General features: G+C 42.5%; 1 protein-coding gene across 2 annotated transcripts; it reads right to left on the bottom strand.

Moving 5' to 3' along the window:
* Positions 1-49: 49 nt before the first annotated feature.
* Positions 50-25,366, bottom strand: bcl3 (BCL3 transcription coactivator). Of its 2 annotated transcripts, none has more exons than XM_048261530.1 (10): positions 22,682-25,366; positions 21,812-22,519; positions 20,411-20,540; positions 9,174-9,282; positions 4,574-4,781; positions 2,775-2,863; positions 2,460-2,537; positions 1,675-1,842; positions 1,200-1,317; positions 50-1,095 (listed from the first exon to the last, which is right to left on the bottom strand). In XM_048261530.1, the coding sequence occupies exons 2-10, from the start codon at positions 22,407-22,409 to the stop codon at positions 632-634; spliced, it is 1,962 nt and encodes a 653-aa protein (XP_048117487.1). In that variant the 5' UTR covers positions 22,410-22,519; positions 22,682-25,366; the 3' UTR covers positions 50-631. The 2 variants fall into 2 exon arrangements, with proteins under 2 accessions (XP_048117487.1, XP_048117486.1); XM_048261529.1 differs by having other exon boundaries at positions 22,686-25,366.
* Positions 25,367-26,800: the final 1,434 nt, after the last annotated feature.

Here is a 26,800-nt window from a genome sequence, read left to right as displayed (position 1 = left end):
ATCTCTCTCAGTCAAAGGTAGGCTACAGAGTCAAAAAGAATGCACAACATGCAAAGAGGGAAAAATGCTATATTTCAAATGTGGTGGTTTACATATTGGTGCACTCACTCTACATTCACATCAGCATAAAGTTTCTGAAATATTTTGTAGCCTCTATATAAAACTGAAAGCCTTTTCCCTCTCTTTGACTTCCATCGTACCTCTGCCTCATGCAACAAGTTATTTTTGTAGGTTAAAACAAATACATTCATTCTTCTAGTTTCATGGCTCATATACTGTAACTATACCCTTTATTGTACCCTCTAAAAATGTTGTATTTGGTAGAGAGTAAGGAGGAAACAATATTATCAGAAGAAACAATTTCCTGGTCATGCATTTTGTTTGTCTGGGTATTATTGTGCTTTATGATCAGACAGTGCATCCTTGTTTAACATTTACATTATTTACAATTACGGAATCGCATGGTCTAAGTACATTGTATATTGATTCCAATCACATACTCGGGGGGTAAAATAAAACCAGTGTAGACTGTTCATTGTTCTCAAAGCATTCTTCAGGACATCTTCACTCAAAAATTAAATCAGTTTGGAAACCTCAGTTGTCACGAAAAGGGAATATTAATTTTAGCTGATTAGTCCAGGCAGCTCTCCCCTTTGCTATCACTGTTCACACTCATTGTAGATACATCCGACTGGTCACTGCTACGACTTGAGGACCGTGACTGGTCAATCTGAGATCTTGGAAAAAATGGAATCTGTGGAGGATGGCCACTGGGCAAGACTAGTCCAGGTAGACCAGCTGGATACACTGAATGAGGAGGCATCTGTGAGCTCAGCTGTTGTGTGTAGCCTGGGAAGAAGGAAAACAATGACTGGGGTGTCCATGGAGAAAAGTGGTTCTCTCGGACCACACTGTGATGTCCTAAGTTCTTCTGCAGTAACACTCTTTCCTTGACCTCGACAGAAGACTGTCGGCTCGACAGACCGTCTGCTGCTGGGCCAAGAGGGGAGTGTGTCACCGGCGTGAAGGGAGAATGAGAGCCTGTGTGTTGGGAAGCCACAGGCAAACACCCAACAAGCCTTGGAGATGCAGACCCTAAAACAGCCGTAAACAAATATGTATTACACAGTACTAGAATGAGTGGGAAAATCTGGAAAGAAAATGTCATTGAGGTTTACATTAACCAGGGGCTAGCTCACCATTAATGCTGAACTGCTTTGGAAGCGATGTATTGTGTTGAGGGGAATGCACAGAACTCTGGATGTCAGTTCTGGTCGGTATGGTCCGTGAACCCTTCCCTCGGAGCACATCTGTGACCTGAAAATAAAATGTTGTCGTTTGAGCAAAAACATCTTGAACTGGCTTTCAAGAGTCTCATAATCATATATCTTGTGATTAAAAAAGGATAGAAATCAATCAAACAAAGAAAACATCTTGAACTGGCTTTCAAGAGTCTAATAATATATTTTGCGATTAAAAAAAGGATAGAAATCAAACAGTACTGCACTTAAAGGTATTGTGAGTATAATGGGTAGGGAGTCTAGAATTACTATCTTAAATGTATGACAGATAATGTCCACATGGTGTTGCTATTGACTTGGCAATAAGAATAGAAGAGTTGCTCATGAGCCAGATTGAAAATAAGCTCTTTCTTGAGTAAACCACCCCACTCACTCTCTTGTTTTTTGCCACCATAACTGCCGTGTCGTTGTGGTAGTTCTTCAGGCTGCTGTCGGCTCCATTTTTCAGCAGGGTCCGCACTGCCTCTACGTAGCCCCGACCACAGGCACTGTGCAGAGCCGTGTTGCCACTGTAGGATTGGGCATTTACGTCACAGCCACACTATATGCAAGGATCACACAAGGGGGCGCCAAATGAATTGTGGATGTGGATACTGTTTTTAGAATTGATTTATATTAAGTGTTAGTTAGTTTAATTTGTATTTTAGTATATTTAGTATATTCTTTATCTTCTACTGTCCTTATTGCTTTAGTTGTGTTTTTATATTGTATACTTTTAATTACTTTTTCTGCTGTTAGTGAATGTGTGTATTGTCTGTATGCTACTGAGACCTTGAATTTCCCCTGGGGATCTATCTATCTATCTATTGTTTATCTGAGTCAAATGTTTGTCGATAGTGAGTATGCACTGAACTTGTTTTACAACTTTTACTGTTCTGTAATGTAGATTTATGTAGTGGAATAGAATACTATCTGATTTGACAGATTACAATGCATCCCGTATTTCACTGCATTTATTGTCTAGACAGACAGTCTCTCTCTCCTTCACCCCTTCATCCACAAACACACATGCACACACACACACACACACACACACACACACACACACACACACACACACACACACACACACACACACACACACACACGCGCACATACACACACACATATACACACACTCATTTACTCAGACTGACATTTGTAGAAATATATGCCTACCTCAATGAGCAGGTTGACCATCTCCATGCTGTTGGCCTCCACCGCATGCATGAGTGGGCTTCGACCACTCTTGTTGTCCTGGTGGAACAACAATAGAAAAACACAATTGAGCTGACTCATCAGAGACATACTGAAAGTTAGTTTGGCTTGCTTGTGGCTTTAGCATTGAGAAATTAAAACATGACCAGAGTTAGTCACTGAACTGGTAAAAAACCCAAAACTTTAGTCTGGCATAAAACCAAGACCACGGGGATGGGGTGGACACGTCTGGTGGACGATGGGGAGGATGAGGTAGAGATGGGGTCAGTAGCTTACCACTGCATTGATGTCTGCGCCGTTCTTCAGCAGCAGTTTAACTGGTTCCTGGTTTCCACTCTGAACAGCCAGGTGGAGAGGAGAGAGCCCTGTGGGTGGATAGGGATATCGCTCAGTGGCCGTTTAGCTGGAGCTTGAGCATGTGCACAAAAGAGCATGTGCAGAAATACGCTCTGACTCACGAGGGAGAGTGTATGAGGTGGGCACAGAGACAACACTCCTTTGATCTGTGATATGTACGGGCCTCAAACGGGCCTGAAAAGACATGTTTAGTTGTGTGGCTTATTTTCATCTCTCCACACTCTTACACACACACACACACACACACACACACACACACACACACACACACACAATGATGACATCTCTATCTCTCTCTAGGTCTCTCTCTCTCTATCTCTCTCTATCCCCCAAAACCCCACTCTTTTATACAGTACACACACACACACACACAGAGAAACACACACGCCTACACCTAACCCCTCTCATTGAGGGGGCGATTTGTATTTCTAGGGGCTTTCTGGCCAGCCATGGGGAAACTAGGCTTTGCCCTAGCGTGTCTCGCTAAACAGGAAATGCTCCGTTCCTTTTACACCCAGGAACACAAGATCAAAGTCACATTAATCATTATATCCCTCCATACACACAGTTATGCCCATGCACATAACACATAACCAGCTGCATTCATTTAACAGTCACAGTGATCAGGCTCTTATAACTGAATTGAGCTAGACGTCCATAATTCTGCTTCAAATCATAACATAAGCTTGGGCAATGCACTGTTGCACTCTTTTGCACTGTTACTGAAAACCTTTGGGCTTTTGCTAATATAATATGCTGTGACGCATCTGCAAAATATCTAAATATGAATTAAATGTAATTGAACTGAAAATGCATTCTGAATTTGCATCCTAATGAAACTGTTTGTGAAACCATCAACCTGATACTGACTGAACATTTGACTTATGACACATCACACGTCACATGTTTTGCTGACTCTAGTAACCAAACCTCAAATTACTTGCTGGGTTCTGACTCGATACTCACAGTCAGCAGTCACAGATTTCCTTGATTTCATTTCATTCACTTCCCTTTAAAAGGATTCCTAATTTAAAGGAACCATATGTAAGATTGTGGCCAAAACTGGCACTGCAATCACTTTCAAATTACTGTAGAGAGGTGTATCCCCTCGCCCTCCCCCCTGACTCGAAGTTGCCAACCCGGATGCCGAAACACTGCTGATTTCGTGATTAGTAGATAGGTGGAAGGTGGCACATCAGGCCAAAACACAACATGACATGACAAAACACAACATCAACATCCGTTGAGGGCTGCAACTTCACTTTTTAAAATACAACAATAAATACAACAATATCCTGGCTGGACTACTGCTGTGATATAAGTATTTGAAATTAACATGATTTCTTAATGTCTAGTGCCATATCAGGGCCATTTTATGAACACCCTGTACCTAAACGCTTCGGTATGAATATTTTCACCTTTACACCCCTAACAGACACTCTAAAATCCTGTGGAAATCAGGGTTGTGCACAATTCGAATTGCAAATCTGCTTCCTGTTTGCTAGAACAGAGCTCCGCTTTAGAATCTTTGGTGTAATGGCTGGCGTCTGAATACTTTTGTCCATATAGTGTATTTCAACTTGAGGGCCATCTAGACACAATAGCCCGGAAACAGTGCCATTAATGGGGTCTTGGCACCCAAAAACACAGTGGCTGGCATGTTCAGAACGACTGAACCCGTTGGGGCCAAAGGGATACCTCTGGCCTGTCAAACTCACCCTCATAGTTGCGGGTCTCCAGCCAGGACAAGACAGAGCCAGAGGGGTGGGAGAGGATGACTGAGAGGCAGGAGGCCTGGTTGTATTCACAACACAGGTGGAGAGTGGTCTGACCATTGCGGTCCAGGGCACCAGGGTCAGCATCTGCCCTCAGCAGAGCCTTCACGAGGTCCACGTTGCCAGTGATGACAGTCAAGTGCAGTGGAGTCTGAGGGAACAACAGCAAAGAAAGACAGGAAGAAAGAAAAACAGACAGACAGACAGACAGAAAGACAGACAGACAGAAATAGAGAGAGAAAAGTGATGTCAGGATGTACTTCCCATTTACTGTACAGACAAGCTCATGACTTGAAGAATAGACTCAATAGACTGAGGAATAGATTTTAAAGTATATATGGATCACTACATGTGTCTCATGGGCCGGTGACACAAGAAAACAGCATCTTTTTGTGCAACATGCGTCAGTTTAGCTGTTGAGAATGCCTATTTGTTTTTCTTGAGAAGTAACACCGTATACCTCAGACTTGAAACGATAAACCACTTCCTGCTCGCGATTCCCGTCACAAGAGCCCTTATGACCTGGAACCAGTTTAGCAGGCTAAAGGTCACCACAACAAAATCAGTGGGCCTACACATATAAGCGAAGGGACACCCTGTCCACCTAGGACCAACAAACTGATGGGATTTCCCCACGAAGGATGACATAATGTACTTTAACGGCCTTATCTGCAGCAGGTTTAGCAATCCACTGATACAAAGTCCACTGATAAAAACTCAAAACAAACCCAGACAGGTTTAAGAAGAGAAAGGGTGTCTATGTATGTGTGTTCGTATGTATTTTTTATATAGTATATATACTCTTTTGAGTCCTGTGAGGGAAATTTGGTCTCAGCATTTATCCCAATCTGTGAATTAGTGAAACACACACAGCACACAGTGAACACACAGTGAGGTGAAGCATACATTAACCCGGACCATTGAGCTGCCTGCTACAGCGGTGCTCGGGGAGCAGTGAGGGGTTAGGTGCCTTGCTCAAGGGCTCTTCAGCCGTGGATCTGGGCATAGGAGAGCAGTGCTCAACCACTTTCCCGCCCACATTTGTCCTACTGGTCAGGGATCGAACTGGCAACCCTTCGGTTAAAAGCCCGAAGCCCTAACCAGTAGGCCACCTGACCATAGCAGCAGAGATATGGGAACTGAAAAGATTACTTGATTGATTGTAGGGCAATGCAACTGGAAATGTGTAATCTCTAATCAACCTGTGTCTGCAAAGTAGAGTATATAAAAAGAACATACACCAAATTGGCAAGAGCTAAGAGCATCATATGAATTGGGACCTTTTAAAATGCCTATTTACTATATATATATATATATATATAGTAATTGAACAGAATGAGGCAGAACAAATAAGGAATGAGAATGAGGCAGAACAAATACAATAGTGAATGGTCATCATTGAGATTGTATGAGGTCACACAAAGCTGCAGGTAAATCATAAGGAATCATAATGCTTTGGACGTTATGTTAAAAGTTGTAGGAGTAGTTGAGGCTTGCTGTCAAAATCATCCGGTGGCAGGACATTCAGCACCATGCCTGGTAGAATGAAACTAATTTGCATATACACCAAGCATTTTTCCATGGGACGAGGGAAACTGTTTGTGACTTCTTTTGGATCTAATCCAAATCAATGCACTTAACATGTGTTTTAAAACAGGAAGATTTTGATCATATCCAAGAACTGCTATGCAATGCCAGCAGAATTTCCGTCGTAATGAAATCTGTGAGAAACCCCCGGTGCCTGAGGACCTTGGGGTTTTACTTGCCAAAAAAGGCCAATGACTTTCGCTTCTGAAGCAACAGCAGTAAGGGTAGTTTTCTATTATATTGGAACAGTGTTGGGAGGGAGGTTCTTCCAGTAAGGGTGAGAGGTGAAAAAAAAATGCCAGAACAACAGCAAGGAAGAGGCAGAAGAAATTCCTCTTGTGTCACAACTCTGCTGGCCCTCCCTTCCTATGAAAACAGCACTCCCATTTCCCTGAGTCCGCTCTGAATCATAGTGATAGATAACAGTGAGCCATGTGTGCTTTCACATCCATGTTTGCAAAGTTACACACAGTTTCATTCTCTCTCTCTCTCTCTCTCTCTCTCTCTCTCTCTCTCTCACACACACACACACACACACACACACACACACACATAAAGTACACCAGGTTGACCAATGGTCAGATTGGTATGTATCTCTTTAAATGTTGTAATGCACACTCATACTGGTAAGTATCAGTGTGCACTACGATAACCTACTCTACCTATTACCTTTCCAACCAAAAAAACATAAACAAAGAAAAGAGGAAAGAAGAAAAAAAGAGTCCTAGAGCATTTGAGGACGGGAAGGTGTGAGAGACAGAGGAAATGCCTGGGGGGCAGATCAGGAGGAGGGGAGAGAGAGGGAAATGGCACTACTCCGGGAAAATCCCTTCAGTCTCCCTTACTGTCCTGAGATTTACATTCTGCCAAAAATGGAGACGGAAAGAAGGAGGGAGGGAGGGAGAGAGAAAGAGAAAGAAAGAGAAAGAAAGAGAAAAACAAACATGATTAGTACAAGGATAAAGACGCCAACAATGTTGACTTAAGAAAAAAGGGCAAGGCATGAGGAAGCTTCATTGTTGAAAGTAGTAAGCGTGCAAGTAGTAATGAATACAATCGACGCCTGAGACAATAACTACAGAATACTCCAGAAAAATACTTTCAGAGATCCTAAAAAAAAACATTGATTCTATAATTAGTGAAGGATTGACATGATCATGACATCTTTAAAACCGACAAAACTTTTGTCCTGGAGATAAATAATTACATTACAAACAGCAAAGAAGGCTAACCATGACTTCATTAAAGGCCTACAAAATTACTACTGCAACAGTATGTGTGTGTATGAGAGAGAGAGAGAGAGAGAGAGAGAGAGAGAAGAAGATAGAGATAGACAGACAACATTAGAAAGGATGCAAAAGCGAGGGGAGGGAGGGTGAGAGAGAAGGGAAAGTCCCTATTCTACCCAATGAACCTCAACCAAAGGTATATTGAGAAACAACCCGGTCATGTGACTTCGCGGAATGAGGATACTAAAGTGAACAGGCGCAGTGCAGCTGTTTGCTGTACATTCGCATATGACACACACCCACACACTGGCACATGCACACACGCTCACACACACACACACACACACACACACACACACACACACACACACACACACACACACACACACACACACACAGTGACAAGCACAGTATCTCTCCTGAGAAAATTGTAATTAGCTTCCTTGTAACAATTTCACTGCAAAATACCCCAAATAGCACTAATATTTCTAACAGTGCCAACCTTACCACATGTGTCCCTCTCATGCTGTCTTACAGTGCACATACAACAACATCTGTCTAAGAGCACAGACAGCAACCTGCTGCTTCTGCAGTGGTGACAGGGCACAGGAAGGCCACTCTGCATTTCAAATGTCATTCTGCATTTCAATTTCAGGGCAGACGCAAGGGGAAGGACTGTGTCTAGCAAAAGATGTAAACAACCTTGCTTTGCAACCGACTGTGGGGACAAACCATAAACTAGTGGTAAATGGCTACTGCTACCAACTGCAACGGGCCTTGTTACTTTCCTATGGTTTCTAATGCAGGAGAGTTGTACATTATGAAAAATGGGACAGTGAACAGATAGCAGATGGTCTATTCGATTATACCATTTGTTGCAGCTGTTTCATTCCAGTCCACTTTACAAAGAAAAGGAAAATGAGACAACAACAAATATGAGGAAACATGGCTGGCCAACACTACAGCCCTTATCCCTTACGCAAATCAATCTGGATATTGATCAGTTATCATTTTGTGAACTCTACTGTGTGAAAGAGGTCTGTCAACCAGCATTTTCTTTTTTTAGCTATAAGACAGCATAGTACGATAACAAGCCTAAACCAGAGAGAGAGAGAGAGAGGAAAAGATAGAGAGAGGAGGGGAAGAGAGAGAGAGAGAGAGAGAGAGAGAGAGAGAGAGAGCTGACAGGATGAAAAAGGATGCTACTTCTGGTAAGTGGCCTCTGTGTGCAGATTAGGCAGGGCTGAGGTAATTTCTGAGGTTAGGCCTCAGACATGCAAGGCTAGCATCACAGGCAGAATGAATGAAAGGCGACGCTGCGACTCACTCACAGATGAAGACTCAGAGAAAATCCCAGGGCTTGGGACACTTGTGAGCATTACTCTAAGGACTTGAATGTAATGAGATGTAGAAGTAGGGAGAACTGTCAAGTCTCTTGTCCCCATCCAGCACTAACTCTCTCTCACACACAAACACACAAACCTGTTCATGGGGAGGAAGAGGTGTTCAGGGACAGTCTGTCATAAAAGAACCGGGTTTTATGTAATGACCAAGAGTGTGGTAGGGGTGGGAGCAGTGGTGATTGGTCCAGTGATTACTGGGAAATGGGCAACAACTTCCTTCTTGGTTATGAAACAGTCAGATACTATCCCATATATCTTTGTGTGTGTAGGTCTGTGGTCGGGGGATCGTGTGTGTGTGTGTGTGTGTGTGTGTTTGTGTCTCACCTGTCTCATGTTATTGTAGATGTCCACATCTTTCTTCGCCCATTTTAGAATGTGTATCAGTCTGTGGACCATCTGCTCCTGACCTTGGACCACAGCTATATGAAGAGGCCTAAAAAACACAATAATAATTACCTTTAAGTAGGTCATTTAGGTTAATGATTCACTTTCAGAACTTCTTCCATTTACATTTTACATTTATTCATTTTGCAGACGCTTTTATCCAAAGCAACTTACAAAATTACTTTCTTCAAATCAATTAAACCATTCAGAATGCCCAATCATTAAAAATACATGAAGTAAAAGTGCAAATGTCACAATCAGAAGACACACTTAGGGCACATATTTTCTTTATCGCTACTCACATATGAAATGTCTGTCAAGCAACCCCCACATCTATCACAAGTTGTATACAGTCAAAATCTCAGGGCTACGTCTCACTTTAGGCCCCCTCCCTCTCCTTTTGCTGGAGTGGGACAAGGCATGGCAGGTACTTGTAGAATGTTTGTGTGAATCTGCTGCCATAAACGGAACAGTATAGTCTACAAGGAAATTGTTATCAATCATGAAGCTTGTGGGGCACGTCAATGTGCTCTGAAGTTTCACAGAAAAAAAACGTCTGGGACCAGGAAGAACTCAGTCAAGTACATCTGTGTATGTGTGTGTGTGTGTGTGTGTGTGTATGCGTGTGTGTTTGTGTGCGTGTGCTCATTTGGATACCTGGATACCTGTGGACTTGGTGTGTGACTGTATAATGCTAGTGTGAACTGTTTGTGCATGTATGGCTGATTACATTGATCTCTTCATGCATGTGTGTGTGTGTGTGTGTGTGTGTGTGTGTGTGTGTGTGTGTGTGAGAGAGAGAGAGAGAGAGAGAGAGAGAGAGAGAGAGAGAGAGAGAGAGTGTGTGTGTGTGAGTTTAAGGTTGCTTCCAGTAAGAGCTAGTCTGGTTTGAGGTCATTTCCTGTCTTCAGGGACAATGCCACTGTTCTTTCTCTTTTGAATAATAATTATTATAATCGCAATCTGGCTCTCCCTTCACTGGGACTTTTCACATATTTCTTTTCTATTTTTCTCAGATCCTTCAAACACTTACCATGAAAACGGTTACCATAAATCAGGAGATGGTACTCACACAGGAAGACAGGAAACTCTTCTGATGATTTGTGGCCCCTTTCAAGCTAACCCATCACAGATCATTTCTCAGTACACTTTTATCTACACAGATAGATAGCAGATGTGTACAACTGAAACGCCAAAGATATACCTTCCTCAACATTTCACAATTTTGTTGTTTTAATTATGCAATTGTATAGGTTACATTCAGTTGATGCTTTCATTTAAGCTAGGGACAATTATTTCACAGGGGAATTTTGATGGACAAACAGGTATGGCTCATGCACCACAATGCCAACGAGGATGCTGTGCATCAGGTAAGACTCAGCTTAGTTTTTCATTAACAAGGTCCTTCCAATAAATGTGATGCTCCTTCTCACATTTCAAAGTCCTAGATAGTTTAAATAAAGCACCCATCTGCCCAAAAGGAAGTAAGCATATATATCCAGATTGCTAACCTATTTACCTGCTTGCAAAATCGAAAGGAATATAAACAAAGATAACAGGAAAACCGACGGGAGTCCTGCACTTGATTCAACCCACCGGTAAAGCTTGTTGCTGAGCTATTTCCACTGTAGGAAGAAGCCCTCGCCATGACATTCCTGAATATGAACGTGCTAATTTCCAGTTAATCCTAAACTTGTTATGTGAGTTTTGCAAACCACAAGTACAACCACTACAAAGTGCTGAAACTAGACATAATTTTGGATTTTTGTCTCGCAATGTCTGTCTTGGCCCTTTGTTATGACCGGGGAGTATATGCTGACTTACTACACTAAAAAAGTGTGTCCATTTATTTTGAAAATGAAACTGATCAAAGAAAAAGGTTTACATATAGTACAAAAAGAGGAAGTGGAAATGATGTGGCCCATTGATATGAGAAGGCTGCTGGGCAGCCAAAGTGGACGTGATGAAGCCTGTGGTCTGCCAGGAAGTAAAATTGCACCGTCACCATTGACACTTCTCTGTCATAACATATGGTGGCTTTGACGGTAAATTATCTCATAATCAGATGGTCATCTGGGGCTGATGAAAACAAGTAGAGTGCGTAAGGTAGCATGCAGCCTAAATATTTCCAACGAACTCCAATGACCTCTTCTGTGTGTGTGTGTGTGTGTGTGTGTGTGTGTGTGTGTGTGTGTGTGTGTGTGTGTGTGTGTGTGTGTGTGTGTGTGTGTGCATGATAGGAGAAACAACTACATCCACACAAGTCATCACTTCAACAAAATCAGAAGAGGTCTGTTCATGTTACTATGATTCAACACTGAGCTTTGAACTCTGAATGTTCCGCTGCCATTTTCTGCAAGAGTTCATTATTACTTGACCTCTGCTCTGTGTGTGTGTGTGTGTGTGTGTGTGTGTGTGTGTGTGTGTGTGTGTGTGTGTGTGTGTGATAGATAGATTGTGTGATAGATAGATACTTTATTGTGAAATTCAGTGTGTGTGTGATAGATAGATAGATAGATGTGTGTGTGTGTGATAGATAGATAGATAGATGCTTGTATTGATCCCTCAAGATAGATAGATAGATAGATAGATAGATACTTTATTGATCCTCAAGGGGAAATTCAAGTGTGTGTGTGTGTGTGTGTGTGTGTGTGTGTGTGTGTGTGTGTGTGTGTGTGTGTGTGTGTGTGTGTGTGTGTGTGTGTGTGTGTGTGTGTGGGCTTGTGGGGCCCTGCCCTCATCATTTCAGCAAACATGTCAGTAGACACCTATTCATGTCACAGTGCTGAAATAGCTAAAAACTATACAACTTCCCTTAATGGCTATCTGCATGAGAACAATAACATTATGTGAGTAAAAGACTGTTGAATTTGTTTGAGATTTGAGCAGATGAGCTAGAACCGACCCACATTAGCTGAGAGTCGGTCTTCTGCTGAGTACTAAAATTACTTTCACAATACAGTCCTGGTACATTACATTTAGCAGACACTTCTTGACCAAAGTGACTTACATATGTCAGCTATATTACAAGGGATTACATTGTCCCGGAAGCAACTTGGGGTTAAGTGCCTTGCTCAAGGGCACAACGGTGGAAGCCGGGAATTGAACCGACAATTTTCAGGCTACTGCATGCAGGCCCAGCTCCTTAACCACTACACTACCACCGCCAACATGGCTTAGGACATCCAAAGAGTAGTAAGTACACCACAAATAAGTGCAGATGCTGGACTCAAAAAAGGAACATGGAGAGATGAGAAAGAAGTCTGCCCCTATAGCTCCCATTCATTGATTTATTAAAGAGGTTCCTTAAGTGGGAGTAGTGTGTTGACTTTCATTTTCATATCTACATAACCAGACACAGAGCTTGGCTTTGCTCTAGTGGGAATTGTTTACAGTCGTTGCATCCTATTGGGCTTAGACCTCAGGTTACTTTTGGACCCAATGGACCAGACTTTAACCAACAATGACCAGTATGGGATTACCCTACTTCTAACTTCACCACCAACGACACATGTTCACCTTTACCCAAAACCCTATTGCCTGTCAGAAAACAATGCCATTGCTCATGATGAAGTAACATTTTCATCTTGCTCTTCGATGCGCACTAGCATGGCTACGTATCAAATAAACATCGTTGCACTTAGCCACCCTAACTAGTCACTTGATGTGGGCTAGAATGGCCCAGCAAGTTTCCAGAGAGAGCATCCAGACCATGATCCCAGCAAATAGTGTAATGTCCAGACTATTAACCGTGGCAAGAAGAGCCAGGCTACCTGGTAAATCCAATGTGCATTGGAGCCTAGGTGGACTGATGGGACTTGCGGGTTACAGTTGTGACCCACTTTTGAGCAGCATGTTCTTTTTGCACTTCTCATCCAGAAACCTCAGTGATATGACCCTTTCTTCATCTTATTATGACCGCTGCGCAGCGGTCATATAGGTTTAGTCAGATTTTTTTTTTTCTTTTTCGCATGTCCAAATTTCCGTCAAGGATTCCCGGGACACTGTAAGACCGGGGTACACGAAACTTGGTGGGCATGTAACTCCACATGGATAGCATGGAACCTCCTGTTTTCGTTTTGATCTGTAGCCCCCCCGCTGGACTGGACCCCCCGAAAGGAGGGTAGGGCAGACACAGTTTTCTGTGAATATCTCGAGAACTGTAGGGTTTAGGAGGACCATTTGTTTTTGTATGTTGATCTCAAAGGGCCATGTCAACCCATTCCATAACCACTGATTTCATGAATAGCGCCACCTAGTTAAACACAAAAAAGTAAAAATGAGGTGTTGTAATCGCAGGTATCTGTGACCTAACGTAGTCAAAACTGCACGAAATTGGAAGTGATCATTATGACACCCTCTGAATGCATGCCAAGTTTCGTGGACTTTCGTTCATGGGGGACCTATCAATAAAATAATTTATGTGTACATTTAGTGACCGTACACCAACAAGGATTCCCGGGACACTGAAAGACCGGGGTACACGAAACTTGGTGGGCATGTAACCCCACATGGATAGCATGGAACCATCGCTTTTCGTTTTGATTTGTAGCCCCCCCGCTGGACTGGACCCCCCGAAAGGAGGGTAGGGCAGACACAGTTTTCTGTGAATATCTTGAGAACCGTAGGGCCTAGGATGACCAATTTTTTGCATATGTTTGCCTCCAGGGGTCATGTAAACCCATTCCATATGCACACATGTGCATAAACAGATACACACGCACACACATACATTCACAGTAATCCTACGTATGACACATACTCACACAGTAGACATATATATGCATGCATACACATGCACACACACAGGCACATAAACAGGCAAACACACACATGCACGCACACACACCCACACACACATAAACATAAACATGTACACGCATACATGCACACAATTCAAGAATTTCTCAGAATTATGAACAGGCAAGATGGGGGTGGGGTTGTATAAAATGTATAATACATGTGAAATCTATGAACTAATCATGTTTTGGTACTTGTTGTATAGCAGATACCAGTGAGAATTGAGTATGCATAATGCAATTCAGTGAGACAGTTAGAATCATATATGCCTTTCAGCGTGACTTATTTTTGTGGAAAACATGTGCTGGACTGGGCGGCGGTAATATTTTGTACCGCTCTGCAGTAGAATCATAAACGGCCCCAGCAATGAAGAAAGGTGATTGATAATGACTGACTGACTATTATTGTGTTACATGCTTCAAATGTAAAGCACTTTGAGCTGCATTCTGTGTATGAAAGGTGCTATACAAATAAAGCTTATTATTATTATTATTATTATCTAGTTATCTCTGATGTTATCTCTCTGTTTCTTACCGTCTTCTCTTTTTCTTTCTCTCTCTCTCTGTCTCTATCTCTCCTCTCTCTCTTTCTCTCTCTCTGCCCATGTTACTCTCATTATCTCTTTCTGTTCTGTTGTGAAATCCTGCTCTGAACTCTCCGGTTCCTGGAAGTGGCTTTGTCAGAGTGAGACCACAGGGCCAGATAACACTGGGGCTGAGCCTTAGGTCTGACGCAGGAGCGCTCAGCCTCGGCCCCGAGGCCCATGAAGAGCGGTGGCCGCGGCGCAACCATGGCGCAGATGCGGCATCCTGTTCGGGAGAGGCGCGCGCAAGCCTCACCTCCCCTGTGGTCAGGCGTGAAGTTCACACGCCCATCGGCTGACAGTAAACAAAGGGAAGCTGTGTCGAGCGAGAGTTACTTGCGAGTGCAACCCCAGCCAGCGTGACGCGAACGCAGCATTGTGGCATATAGTTCGCCAGAACCGACAGCTGCTGAGACACAAACAACCACACAAGGGGATTTTATTGGGTAGAGATGAATTACTTTAAACTTGTTTTTTTTTTGATGAGTGAGTTTAATAAAGCTGCAATTAAAAAACAGTAATTAAGCTTTTACCTTGAAGACTTCTTTAAGACAAACATGAAGGCTGACTTGCAACTGACTGAGGTTATCATGACACCAATTGCTGCAACAGTACTTGAAAGAAGTACAACCAAAGCTGTCTCTCAAACTTTGTAGTTATCGTGCAGTTCATCAATCATTGCTTTATCATGTTTATGCTAGAGACTGATTAAAGGTCTTGTTCATAACACAGTCAGTTGTGTACGCAAACAAAAGCTTGGTAAAAAAAACAAGTGTATAGTTTTACAGATTGTAAGTTCGAAGGGTTGATCTGGACCACTCTTCAGGCTGATGGTTCTGCCTCGACTCGACGCCATTACCTCTATGCCGTCGAAAACCTTTTTCAATTCTGTGTCTCCTGTGTCTGCGTAGCTCACCACAGACTCGGTAGTTGGAGAGGTAAACTCAGACTGTTTTAAATTTGTACATTACATTTGTTTGGCCTTTTTTTTGTCCTTCTTTCTTAGATTTTGTAAAACACAGTATATTCCAACAATCTCAGGCCCGCCTGCAGGTGTACGTCCGTACGCACTGTGCGTACCATCAAGCTACTCAACAACAGAAAATTTCCCTTGTGTGTGTGTGTATTCACACCAAATTGGCCTACAATACCTTCCCAACTATGCACAGTATCCCTTTAGCTGCATGCCATTAGGCTATTTGCCCTTTTCTATTACGTAAAGTTAGTGAACACGTTATCAAAATTAACGTGCACACATTTAGTTTGAGCAGGAGAGAGAATACGCACGCAGACACACAATAGGCTACTTGTTGTTTTCTTTTACTCGTCTATCTATATATGGTTATCAGCACACAATGTTGGAGGATGGAGGCAGCAAAGCTAGGAGTTATTCCAGATGGGCAAGAACAAGGTAGGCAATTGGTGTGCTTGTCAGAACGTTAGACTGCACTAAGGCCGGCTTTACACGACAACGCTCCCGGGTGAAACCGACAAAATATTTGATCAAATGTGACTTTCGTTTAGACGGCGACAGCGTTTTGGGGGCCTAAAAACGACAAAAAAATGAACCCACCCTCCAGTGGAAATCTTAAAGACGCTTCACCATCGCGTTCCCGTCTAAAGGGTTGAAAACGCAAAAGTGTGCTCTGAGCTGCTCACGCTGGCTATCCTCACATACGCGTTGACGTCATATCCATGTGCAGTACAGCCAAACAACAACAAACGTCGCATTATTTCCATCAGTCGGACATTCAAGTTGCCTTAGCTGCTTATGATAGCTATTCAGGAGTCCTGTCAGTAGCATAATGAGTGTCTCTACATGTAAACCGAAGCATTGAGAACCTTGTAAGTGTACAGGCAGTTTATTAAAAAGAAACACATTACCGTTCACGTCTGGTTCACATACAGGCAGGCGCCTTGGGAAAACAGAACTCTGGGATGTGAAGCACTACTACGGAGAGAAGTAGAAGGAAGTTTCAATGCATGCGTGTGCTCTTGTTGTTGTTGTATGGCAGTGCTTCACAGTACCACCTAGCCACCTGGCATGCATACTATTTCACACAAATGAAATCAAGTTGTCCAAATGAATAGGTCATTGTAGACATCGTCGTTGTATTATTGCATGTGGATGTTGTTATGCTATGTAGGCTACTTTTTTGCTGACCAATGCACAGACCTAAAACGGACAAATATTGTTCACGAGTGATTTTTTTTTTTTATGGGGCGATGGGTGTGCGACGGTGTCCTACATCTGAGGTTATTGGTGTGGTGTCTTCCAGCCAGTTTATGTTATGTTAGTGAGCAAACTCCCAACAACTGCCCACAAAGTACTGCTTGCTGGCGAAGTGCTGATTTAAAAACTTACTGAAAAATAGACAGTGTACAATTGGATAACCTTGTCATTGTAACCATAAATATGTCTGAGTTTATTTCCAAAGCTTCAGTCAGCAAACTAGCATGTTGCTACTACCCACAGCAGGCTGCTGAAGCCCACTGGCTATCAACACCCAGGGCAAGTTGACCACAGTCACAGTACTTGCAGTCTGCGTCAACTCCATGCAAAGTTACAACTTTGAGGAGATGCACCTCTGGTAACGGTATTGGGCTATATAAGTAAGTATATATACTCTTTTGATCCCGTGAGGGAAATTTGGTCTCTGCATTTATCCCAATCCGTGAATTAGTGAAACACACTCACAGTGAGGTGAAGCACACACTAATCCCAACGCAGTGAGCTGCCTGCTACAGTGGCGCTCGGAGAGCAGTGAGGGGGTTAGGTGCCTTGCTCAAGGGCACTTTGTTCCTACTCCGTTCCTACTGGTCGGGGTTCAAACCGGCAACCCTCCGGTTATAAGTCCGAAGCCCTAACCAGTAGGCCATGGCTGCCCCTTGAAGGCAAGTACACAACAACAGAGGCTCTGTGTGCCAAAGCCAAATTTATGGGACAATTAAGTTGACATGACAACTTGTCTCATCCTTGGGGTCTTCCACAGTCACACCAGACACAGGAATGAAGTTTTAAATCCAAACTCATCAACAGCTGAAATCAGCTGAAATGAATTCAGTGCTAATTGCAGTGCCCCTAATGGCCATAGACAGTAAAAGAAATTGACACAGCTACCCAATAGGACTTCAATTAAGACAAGTGAAGCCAATTTGAACCCATTTCCTGTTGGTCAGCGTCATCTCTCTGCACATCCTCATGGTGCATTCATGGCACCTGGGAATGACAAGGACCGCCCCCGTGATTACTTTGTTTTTCCCACAGCAAGTTTTCAGGTGCTTTGCCGTCGGAATGTGTGACGAACACGGATGCCACAACAAACATACGCTCGCTAATCCTAAATAAACAACTGTATTTGCTTCAAATATAGTGCAAGATGCTTGTGAAAGAAAGATATGCAGCTTTCAAGTGACAAAAACAGCAAATTCCCAAGTTCACATTAAAACTGTTGGACATGAAAGGACACATGGACTACAAACGAACTAGCCTACATCCTACAACGTGACGACAAAAGTGATGACGACCCCCTAACTGGGCAACTCTGTTAGCAAAATCTAGCCCCGGTTTCCAACCTCTGACTCACACATTACGTGACGTGAACACTGGGAAAAAGGTTTTTCCGATGCCCATGAACGCTAGGTCAGCCCTGGCAAGTGACAAACATGGGGAGCAATTTGCTGCACAAAAGTGTACTCAATCAGAATTGCGGACCACTGATCATGCTGTCCCACATGCAGTCCTAGAGTGCAGAAAAAGCAAGACAAGGGCTGAAAAAAGAGGTATTAGTTGATGGGACAGTAATTTAATACGCAACATTCAATGGGGAAAAGGGGAGAGAGAGAGAGAGAGAGAGAGAGAGAAAGAAATAGAGTAAGTGTACAAGAGAGAAAAAAAGAGAGGGGAGAGATTAGTCTACTGCGAGAAAGCGGTAAAAGAGGAAGTATGAAGCGGATGTTTGGGTTTTTGAGCCCATTCATTTAAAAACACACAAAGAAAAAGAGAGAGCTTTAGAGAGAGAAAAGAGACACCTGAACAAACCGCAGTCACAAGACGAGCACGCTCTCGCACAGGTTTTCCCGAAAGTGAGGGGCTAACGAAGCGCTGAGAACCAAACAGGGTGAGAGGATGAAGAACCGTCTGACGCAAGTAGGATGTGTATGTCTGTGTAAAGGTGTGTATGCGCCTGTGTGTGTGCGTGAGTATGTATTCTTATCTTACTCTTTTTTCTCTTGAAGTCTTTTTTTTTTCAGTTTTCATCTGAAAAAAAAACCTCTAACAAGTTGATGTTTGCCAGCAAATGAACCTGGGCAATTCCACACAACTGTGCAAGAAGACTGAGCCACAACCTGTATATGTACTTTACATTGCTTGCTTACCTAGTGTGCGTATGCAACACTGTGCAAGAGGCATTATAAAATGCCCCATACAATAAACCACTCACCACAAACGTAATCACAAACAATTACTTTGAAAATTCAGCTGAAAAAAAAAAATCAAGGCAATGAACAGTATGTGAATTCTGTCATTAATGCAACATTACTGTATCTGAGCAGATGTGTAACAATCATACCCTTTATGCAAAACCAATGGTATTTACAAATTGGTCAGAGTTTCACTCATGTGAGAGAGTGCATGTGTGTGTGTGTTCTGATACCACCTGATGCTGCATGTGGGAGTTGTTTGATGGTTAAGGTAAGAGTGAAGGCATCCATGTGTGAAAGACTTGTGTCCTGTGGCCTTCACACTATATTTACTCATCCTCCACACTTTAGCCTGAATATCTGTATAAGCCCCCCCGAGACTTCCACCCACACCCACAATGATCTTTTATGAAACTGACGCTCAGTCAGTCTTTTGACTCACATCAGCCAGTGCATACTGCTACATACACACATGTACATACACACATGCTCACACACATACTCACACACACTTGGCTCACATCTTCATAAATCATTCTCCAGTCAGCAAGTAGGCTACTAACATATGCTGCAAGACCATGTGGCAAGTGACTTTCTGTCACATCAAACCGAGTGCTATCCTGCATAGCCTGTTAATTAATGAGAAACTTCAGTCCACTGCTGCATCTGGTAATAACTATACAATGTAATCATAAGCATGCATGTAAAAAAAACAAAAAACCCACTTGTATTCGCCACAGCAGGCTCATAAAGGTTTTTGTGTCTGACAAAATGGAGACGGTCTCTACAGAGATACACAAGTCTGAGTGATATGTCATCATAATTATATGCACATGAAGCAAAATCTTGCTTAGGGCTTTAGCACTGTCAGGGCCGGCCCTGCACTTACACATGAGTTGTACCCAGTGCCGCTGCTGGCCATTTCGGTGCCCTAAGCGAGTTGCTTTGTGGTGCCACCCCCCAATGAGAGGGGATGACGTTAGATTTAAAATTTAAAGTGGCTGTGGTAAATGGTAGTAATAACGCCTGGTTAGGCTGAACCAATTATTTCAAAGGTAATGCAAAGACTATGCTAGGGTTGGAAACATTTCCCCATGGAGAGTACCCTGATTTTCTTCATGAAGTGAGTGAGCCTAGTGATGTCAGGCTACAAACCACCTACAAAAAAGTTGAAAGTTGAAAGTGTATTTGTCTTAATAGTATGAGTAATCAGTAATCAGTATGAGCATGTGTGTGTGCGTGCGTGCGTGCATGCGTGTGTGTGTGTGTGTGTGTGTGTATGAGAGAGAGAGAGAGAGAGAGAGAATCTCTCAAAAACATGCAAAACCTACAAAAAGCTAATGTGGACTCAATAAAAAAAACAACGTACGTGTCTCCGTCATCGTCTTGTTGTGTGGCTAGGGCAACATCAGCGTGCAGCCGTTCCATCTGGACTTGCCAGGGGGCGGGGGGTGCTCTGGGTCCATGAGGTACGACAGACCAGGCCAATGCACAGGGATCTGGGCAGAGTAGAGTAGAGTAGAGTAGAGTAGAGTAGAGATGAGTAGAGTAGAGTAGAGTAGAGTAGAGTAGAGTAGAGTAGAGTAGAGATGAGTAGAGATGAGTAGAGTAGAGTAGAGTAGGGATGTAGAGCTTAGACATTGCATAACATAAGAGTTTACCTCAATACCTCAACCACCACGACACTTACTACAATGCTGAGGTAATTAAATTGCATCTGTAGTGTAGTGTTCTTTTGGTTGATGGGACATCATCCCAATAAGCCATGAGCAGTATCCAGATCATGGGGTCAACCATCAACAGGAGGGTCAACCATCAACCATACAAATATCTGCCATGTTAGGTTCAAAATGCCCTTGGTGAAAAGATCACAAAGCTACCACACCCCTATAGACTCTGATGAAAATTGAAAATCTGTCCCAAACACCATAAACAATTGCTTTATGGAGACCATCTTAAAATCAGGAAGAATCTAACTAATTCTACGGACTCATGCATTAATGTTGACATGTCATAGTGTCAACAATATCAAATTTAATGTGAATATAGTACATAATGAGCTTACTTAAAAGGGGTAATTAATATCACAACAGAAAAAAACACTTCAAACTGACTCCACCACAAGCTTGGATCCACCACTTAGTACGGCTCAATCCATAACACCCACTTTACTGAACACTACGAATTCATCATATTCACATTCATCTTGATCTGACTTCCACAATCTCTCCAGAGTAAATAAGAACTCATAACACTATAATTTGTTTAACTAATATAATTTTCATATACTGTAAGTCACTTTGGACAAGTGTCTGCCAGTGTCTGGTGGGGTATTCTAAGGGCCCAGCACAGCAGGGGAGAGCATCCATTTCTGGTATTTACAAATTATTGTCTGTCACAGGGCCCAAATTTCATAGCAGGGAACCTCACTTTGACTTTTTACCACAGCTTGTTCCATATCAGATTAACTCGGACAATTTCACAATGTCTGGACAAGCCATGACTGCGCAATCTGTCAACTGCACTTTATTCCAAGGGCTGACTCACCTCTCTGTATGCCACGGTAACTATTTTTTGTTTACATTCTTTATGATAAAGACTCTCTCTCCGTGTATGTGTGTGGGCAAATGAGAACCATAAAAGTCAGACAAACATTTTTTGAGGATAACTGCTTCTTTCTTTAAGGCTTAGGGTAGGTAGTGATTTTAATATTGAATCATGCTACAGTTTTCCTCTTAATTCCATCATTAAACAACTTGTTGAAACTCACGGAGGATTAAGGGGTCCAACTGCCTGGAACCACTAATGATGTCTTGTGCCATTACACGTCCAAACGCGTCCTGAACTTCATAATGGTCGGTTGTTTTCAATACATTTGTAGCAAGTTTAGGAGATTTTGCGCCGTTTGCAGAATCTTTTGAGCAAAATGGGCTTGATTGAGCTGGAGACTCCGATCCACCAGGATACGGACGCTTCCTGAAGGGAAGCCTTGAAGTTGATGCGTCCTGTGATTTAGCAGCAACTGAGTTGTCCGCAACCAACTCGGGCTTTACGCGAACCTGGACAAAAGCAGAGTCTGAGTTGTTTGTACACACATTCTTGTCCGGAATTGTACGGTCTTTAAGATGTGGCGTCATTTGAAGTGCCAGTACTTGATGGTCAGGAGCAGGGGTAGCGGTCCGCGATCCATTAATACAGTCTTGCTGGTTTACCGGTATCTCCGCTTTCACTTCAGCACTGTCACTCGCTGTGTTGTCAACATTGCTTTCACGTCCTCTGGTCGAGGTCCGTAGATCCAGAGGTACCGCTGATAAAGTCTGTTGGCAACTCATTGTCATGATTTGGGGCATGTAGACAGTTCGTATCATAAGATGACACTGAAGTCCCCTGTTCGTCCGCCTCAGCTCCTTCGCGCCAGTGCAAAATGTCCAGGTCCGCAAGGTAACAACCAGGTGAGGGAATTATCTGTAAACTCCATCTGCATGAGAGTTAAAGATATAAGTGCAGTTTGAACGCACTGAAAAATTCTAACAATCCAGAGCAATCAATTAGTCAATCAAATGTCCTATAATTCTAATAATAGCCAGAGCTTATTTGTGAAATGATAACATTTTTCAAGATAGAATACTATGGAACGCACCTACCTCAAATGTCATCCTGAAACACTTAATCAGTTTTAAAACAGCAGCACGTGCGTAAAGGTTGCAAACGCTATCAGCAGAATGAAAACTGCACGGTCATTTTCATTTCTGACACTTTCCAAAGACAGTCTGAGTGACGTTAGGTGCAGGAGGAGGCGCAGGGAAGTCACCACCTCGCTCGCTCATCGTACGGTCAAATGAAAACCAAGAAGTCAGTTGATGAAGTAGCCTACCACCCCACCCCACCCCCCTTACCCCATTAAAAAAATATGGTTAAGGGCCTTCCCCTTCGCAAATTAAGTGCAACTTTGAAACTGATAGGCGAACGTTCTTGGACAAATAATGCAATATCATTTAATCGTTTGCGATAAAACTACCCTATTCGATGACTTCTAAAACAAGAGAGGGACATACCTAAACCAACATACCAACATGTGGTCTTTTGCTGTAAACTGTAGAGACCAACGGGCATTTGTTGTGAATGGGCATATTTCAGCTAAATGTGTTTGACGGTCTCCGGTCTATTTTGGTCGGCTGTGGCCCGTTTCCAACCCGGAAGCGCGCAGTGCCACTCAGAACTTGCAAGCAGTCTAGATAGTCACGTCCTGCTCGTATATGAGTTATTTCATGTTACCCTCTACCAATTTTATTGGTGATTGCAAGTTGTCCCATGGCCCTTGTGCCAGACCATTGATAACGTTTAGTTTTGCTTTCTGTCTCTATTGGGCTCTAACCTCCTGATCTGCAGGCCTGTTTCTTGAACAAGGTGGGATCTCTCTTAGTATTGTTGTTTGGCAGGCTGTGTCCTTAAACTGAATTCATTACAAGTAATGGCTACATCGTTAATTTAAAGTAAAAAAAAATAACGCATTACATTTTTATTCCAAATTATATTTAAATGTTAACTGCAATAGGCTACCCCTCATTTTGAGTAGCCTATGTCTTCCCTGTGGGGGTCCTTCTGTTAGGGCCTATTGGCCCTTGAGGAGATTTGACTTAACAGTAGGCTAGTCTGCAATCGTACAGGATTTCAAGCCTATACCCTTTTTTTGTCACATTCAGTAATCATCACATGGCCGCTAGCTGCCCATTCTGTGTAAACAGTCTCTGTAGGTAGCCCAGGCTTCGAAAACTGGAAACAAAGTGGGGGCAAACAAACCCTGATTGAAGTTTCTCTGGGAATGCTGAAGGTAGAGGTGAGGTGTGCTTCATTGGTAGAAGAGGCTCTGCATTTGTTTTGTCAAGTATAGTGTTTTATTCTTTCGAACATGGACCCTGAATGGATAGTTGAATGATACATTACCATAGAGGGATTCAGTTTAACAATGTCTTTTTAATTGGGATGTGCGGTGAAATCAAACATTTACTGTATGCCACAGTTTGTAATACTTGCATAACTATTTGTGTATTTATAAACCTGTACCGATATCATGTAGCCTATATGTGCAAAGTAGTGGGAGAATACCACATACTGTGGCAAAATACTGACTTCAAATAATCATAGTTGGAAGTATGCACACTTGAAATATTTTAGTGAGATGGCCCTGTACACTTACAATAAGGGATTTTACTGCTTTCCAGATATAAACTCAATCTATTGCAGCCCTACATCCAGCCCCCACAAAGGACCAGACAAACAATTTAAATATCAAACATGGTTATTGTATGTATATATGCAACAGCATGTTGTTAAAAAAAATAGCCCATTCATCAAATCACTAAGATCGCAGATGTTAGAAAGGATCCCCTGTCTTAGTGTAGGAGTCTTGTTACCTGGGCCAGTTTGGGACTTTCCTCCCAATCATCAGTGAATGGAACGGGTAACAGAAAGTGAGGGTGTGAGTTTAAAGTCCCTAAAATACAGCACTCTTGTACACAACTGGCAGTTAGTAACACAGGATCTTTCTTTATTGCATGTCAGCCATGATTGTACATGACCAGTGAAGGTACAAAACCCATAAATGTGGCTAGTTAGTGGGTCCACAGTCCACAAAAAGGTTTGGTTTAATCCCATTGTGTGAATTGGTGCCTCATGCTGGTTTGACAACAATACTGCACTACTGCACTGCGCTTTATCTGAAATTCTACTCAACTAAAAACAAAGTATTATCTCCTTCATGTCATTAATCAACTTATTGATAATTTATTGATAATATGACATCTCGGTTCACTAGGGCCGGTCACCATGCAATGAATAATAGCACATCATCATTGAGTGGCGTAGTCAGAAAATAATCCAGTAGACAAAACAGAATGATATTGTATTTTCCCCTCTTTCCGCCAAGAATTGTTTCATTTCATTTTTGTCTTCTTCCAACTGATCAGTGCTTTCCATTTGGTCTGCCTTCATAAGCAGGGCACAGCCGTCACATTTATTATCATTTAACTTAAGACATCAGTATTATTATTTTTTGTCTTCATTTGTGTACATCTTCTTCTGCATTTTTTAACCCTCAAAAGGGGCTATGTGAAGAATTATGTAGGAATTGAATACACCAAAAGCACTCTTCCATTAACACTGTATTGAACATCATTGAGGTGCTATCAAGGTATTACAAGAGAGAAAGCCTGCCTGGCTTGTTTTCCTCCAAATATTTTAGTGGATATCAGGGCAGCACAGTGAATAGGCGTTTTTGACACTACATCAAAATGGTTAATTTCTTCACTTTATGTTGCTATTTCTAAGTAGGCAAACAGAAAATATTTATTGAAAATATTAAATGATATATTTACTGAATGAAAATACAGAAAAATAAGGCCAACAACAGAAAACAGCAAAAATACATCAGTAAGGTGATGATATTAATGTTAGTGGTGAGTTGTGGGTGCGCTGTGGCTACAGCACCTGTACCATATTTGGGCCCAAGTGCCCATGGGAATCCAGGCTCAAGTCCGACCTGGGTCATTTAGCGATCTCACCCCTTCTCTCTCTCTCCCACTCATATCCTGTCAATCTTTCACTGTCCTATCAAAATAAAGACAATAAGCCCCCAAAAAATATAAAGAAAAAAAAAAGATTTGTGGCGGGGTATTATTATGCTCAGAGGGGTTGCTTTTCTGGTGGGTCAGGGAAGTGAGTGAAAAAAGGTCGGGTGTGTGTTTGGGTTGGGGTCGGGGGTTCTGGTATTAGGATCAGATGCTGACTTGTACACGGGTGGCTGAAATTGTTGGTACCCAATTTTGGAAGCCATTTTTTGCTGGGAGTTTCCCAAAAGGCACCTGAACGACTCTCAGACCATGATGGCCTGGTCTGATGAAACAAAGACTGAACGATTTGGCCACAATTCCCAACAGCGTGTGTGGAAGAAACCAGAGCTGCACTGATGATGGTCCTTCTTTACGCTTCTCTCATCCTCTCAAAGGAACTCTGGATCTCATTCATAGTGACCACTGAGTCCTTGGTTACATGTCATGTCGGCCCTTCGTCCTGGATTACTCAGTTTGGCTGAGTGGCCAGATCTAGGAGGACTGTTGGTTGTTCCAAACTTTTCCATTTGAGAATGATGGAGGAAACTGTGCTCTTGGGCACTTTTAATGCTGCAAAAACATTTCTTGAATCCTTCCCCAGATCTTCACACAACCCTGTCTCGCAGGTCTACGGACAATTTTCTCGACCTTGTGGCATGGTTTTCACTCTGACATACACCATCAACCTGGGGCCTTAAATAAAGAGATGTGTGCCTTTCCTAATAGTGTCCAGTGAATTCATTTAGGCACAGGTGGTCTCCAATCAAGTTGTAGAAACATCTCAAGGACCATTGATAGAAGTAGGATGCACCAGAGCTCAATTGCAAGCATCATAACAAAGGGTCTGAATACTTAATTATATCTGAATTATGAAAATGGAATATTTCAGTCTTTTATCTTTTATAAATTTACAAAACACTCCAAACACCTGCTTTTTTTGTGGAGTGTTGAAGTATTGTGTGTAGATTGATGAGAAAAAAAATGAATTGAATCTATTTTAAGATGAGTCTGAAACATAACAAAATGTGAAAAACTTGAAAGGGTCTGAAAATGTTCCGGTTGCACTGTATTTTCATCCGCCTTGTGCTCAATGTTCCGGTCGACTACGCCTATGAACACTAGATAATATGACTGCTGCTCAGTCCTGCACA

Source organism: Alosa alosa, chromosome 13 (genome assembly GCF_017589495.1).
Source record: "Alosa alosa isolate M-15738 ecotype Scorff River chromosome 13, AALO_Geno_1.1, whole genome shotgun sequence".
In the NCBI taxonomy this organism is placed as follows: Eukaryota; Metazoa; Chordata; class Actinopteri; order Clupeiformes; family Clupeidae; genus Alosa; species Alosa alosa.
This window is presented reverse-complemented; position numbering and strand designations above follow the sequence as displayed.

Coding starts and splice junctions, on each gene's coding strand:
- bcl3 (XM_048261530.1), bottom strand. CDS start 22,409: ATGATACGAACTGTCTACATGCCCCAAATCATGACAATGAGTTGCCAA. Junction 9,283..20,410: donor CAAGACGATGACGGAGACAC/GTACGTTGTTTT, acceptor TGTGTTTTTTAG/GCCTCTTCATATAGCTGTGG. Junction 2,538..2,774: donor GCGCAGACATCAATGCAGTG/GTAAGCTACTGA, acceptor TTGTTCCACCAG/GACAACAAGAGTGGTCGAAG.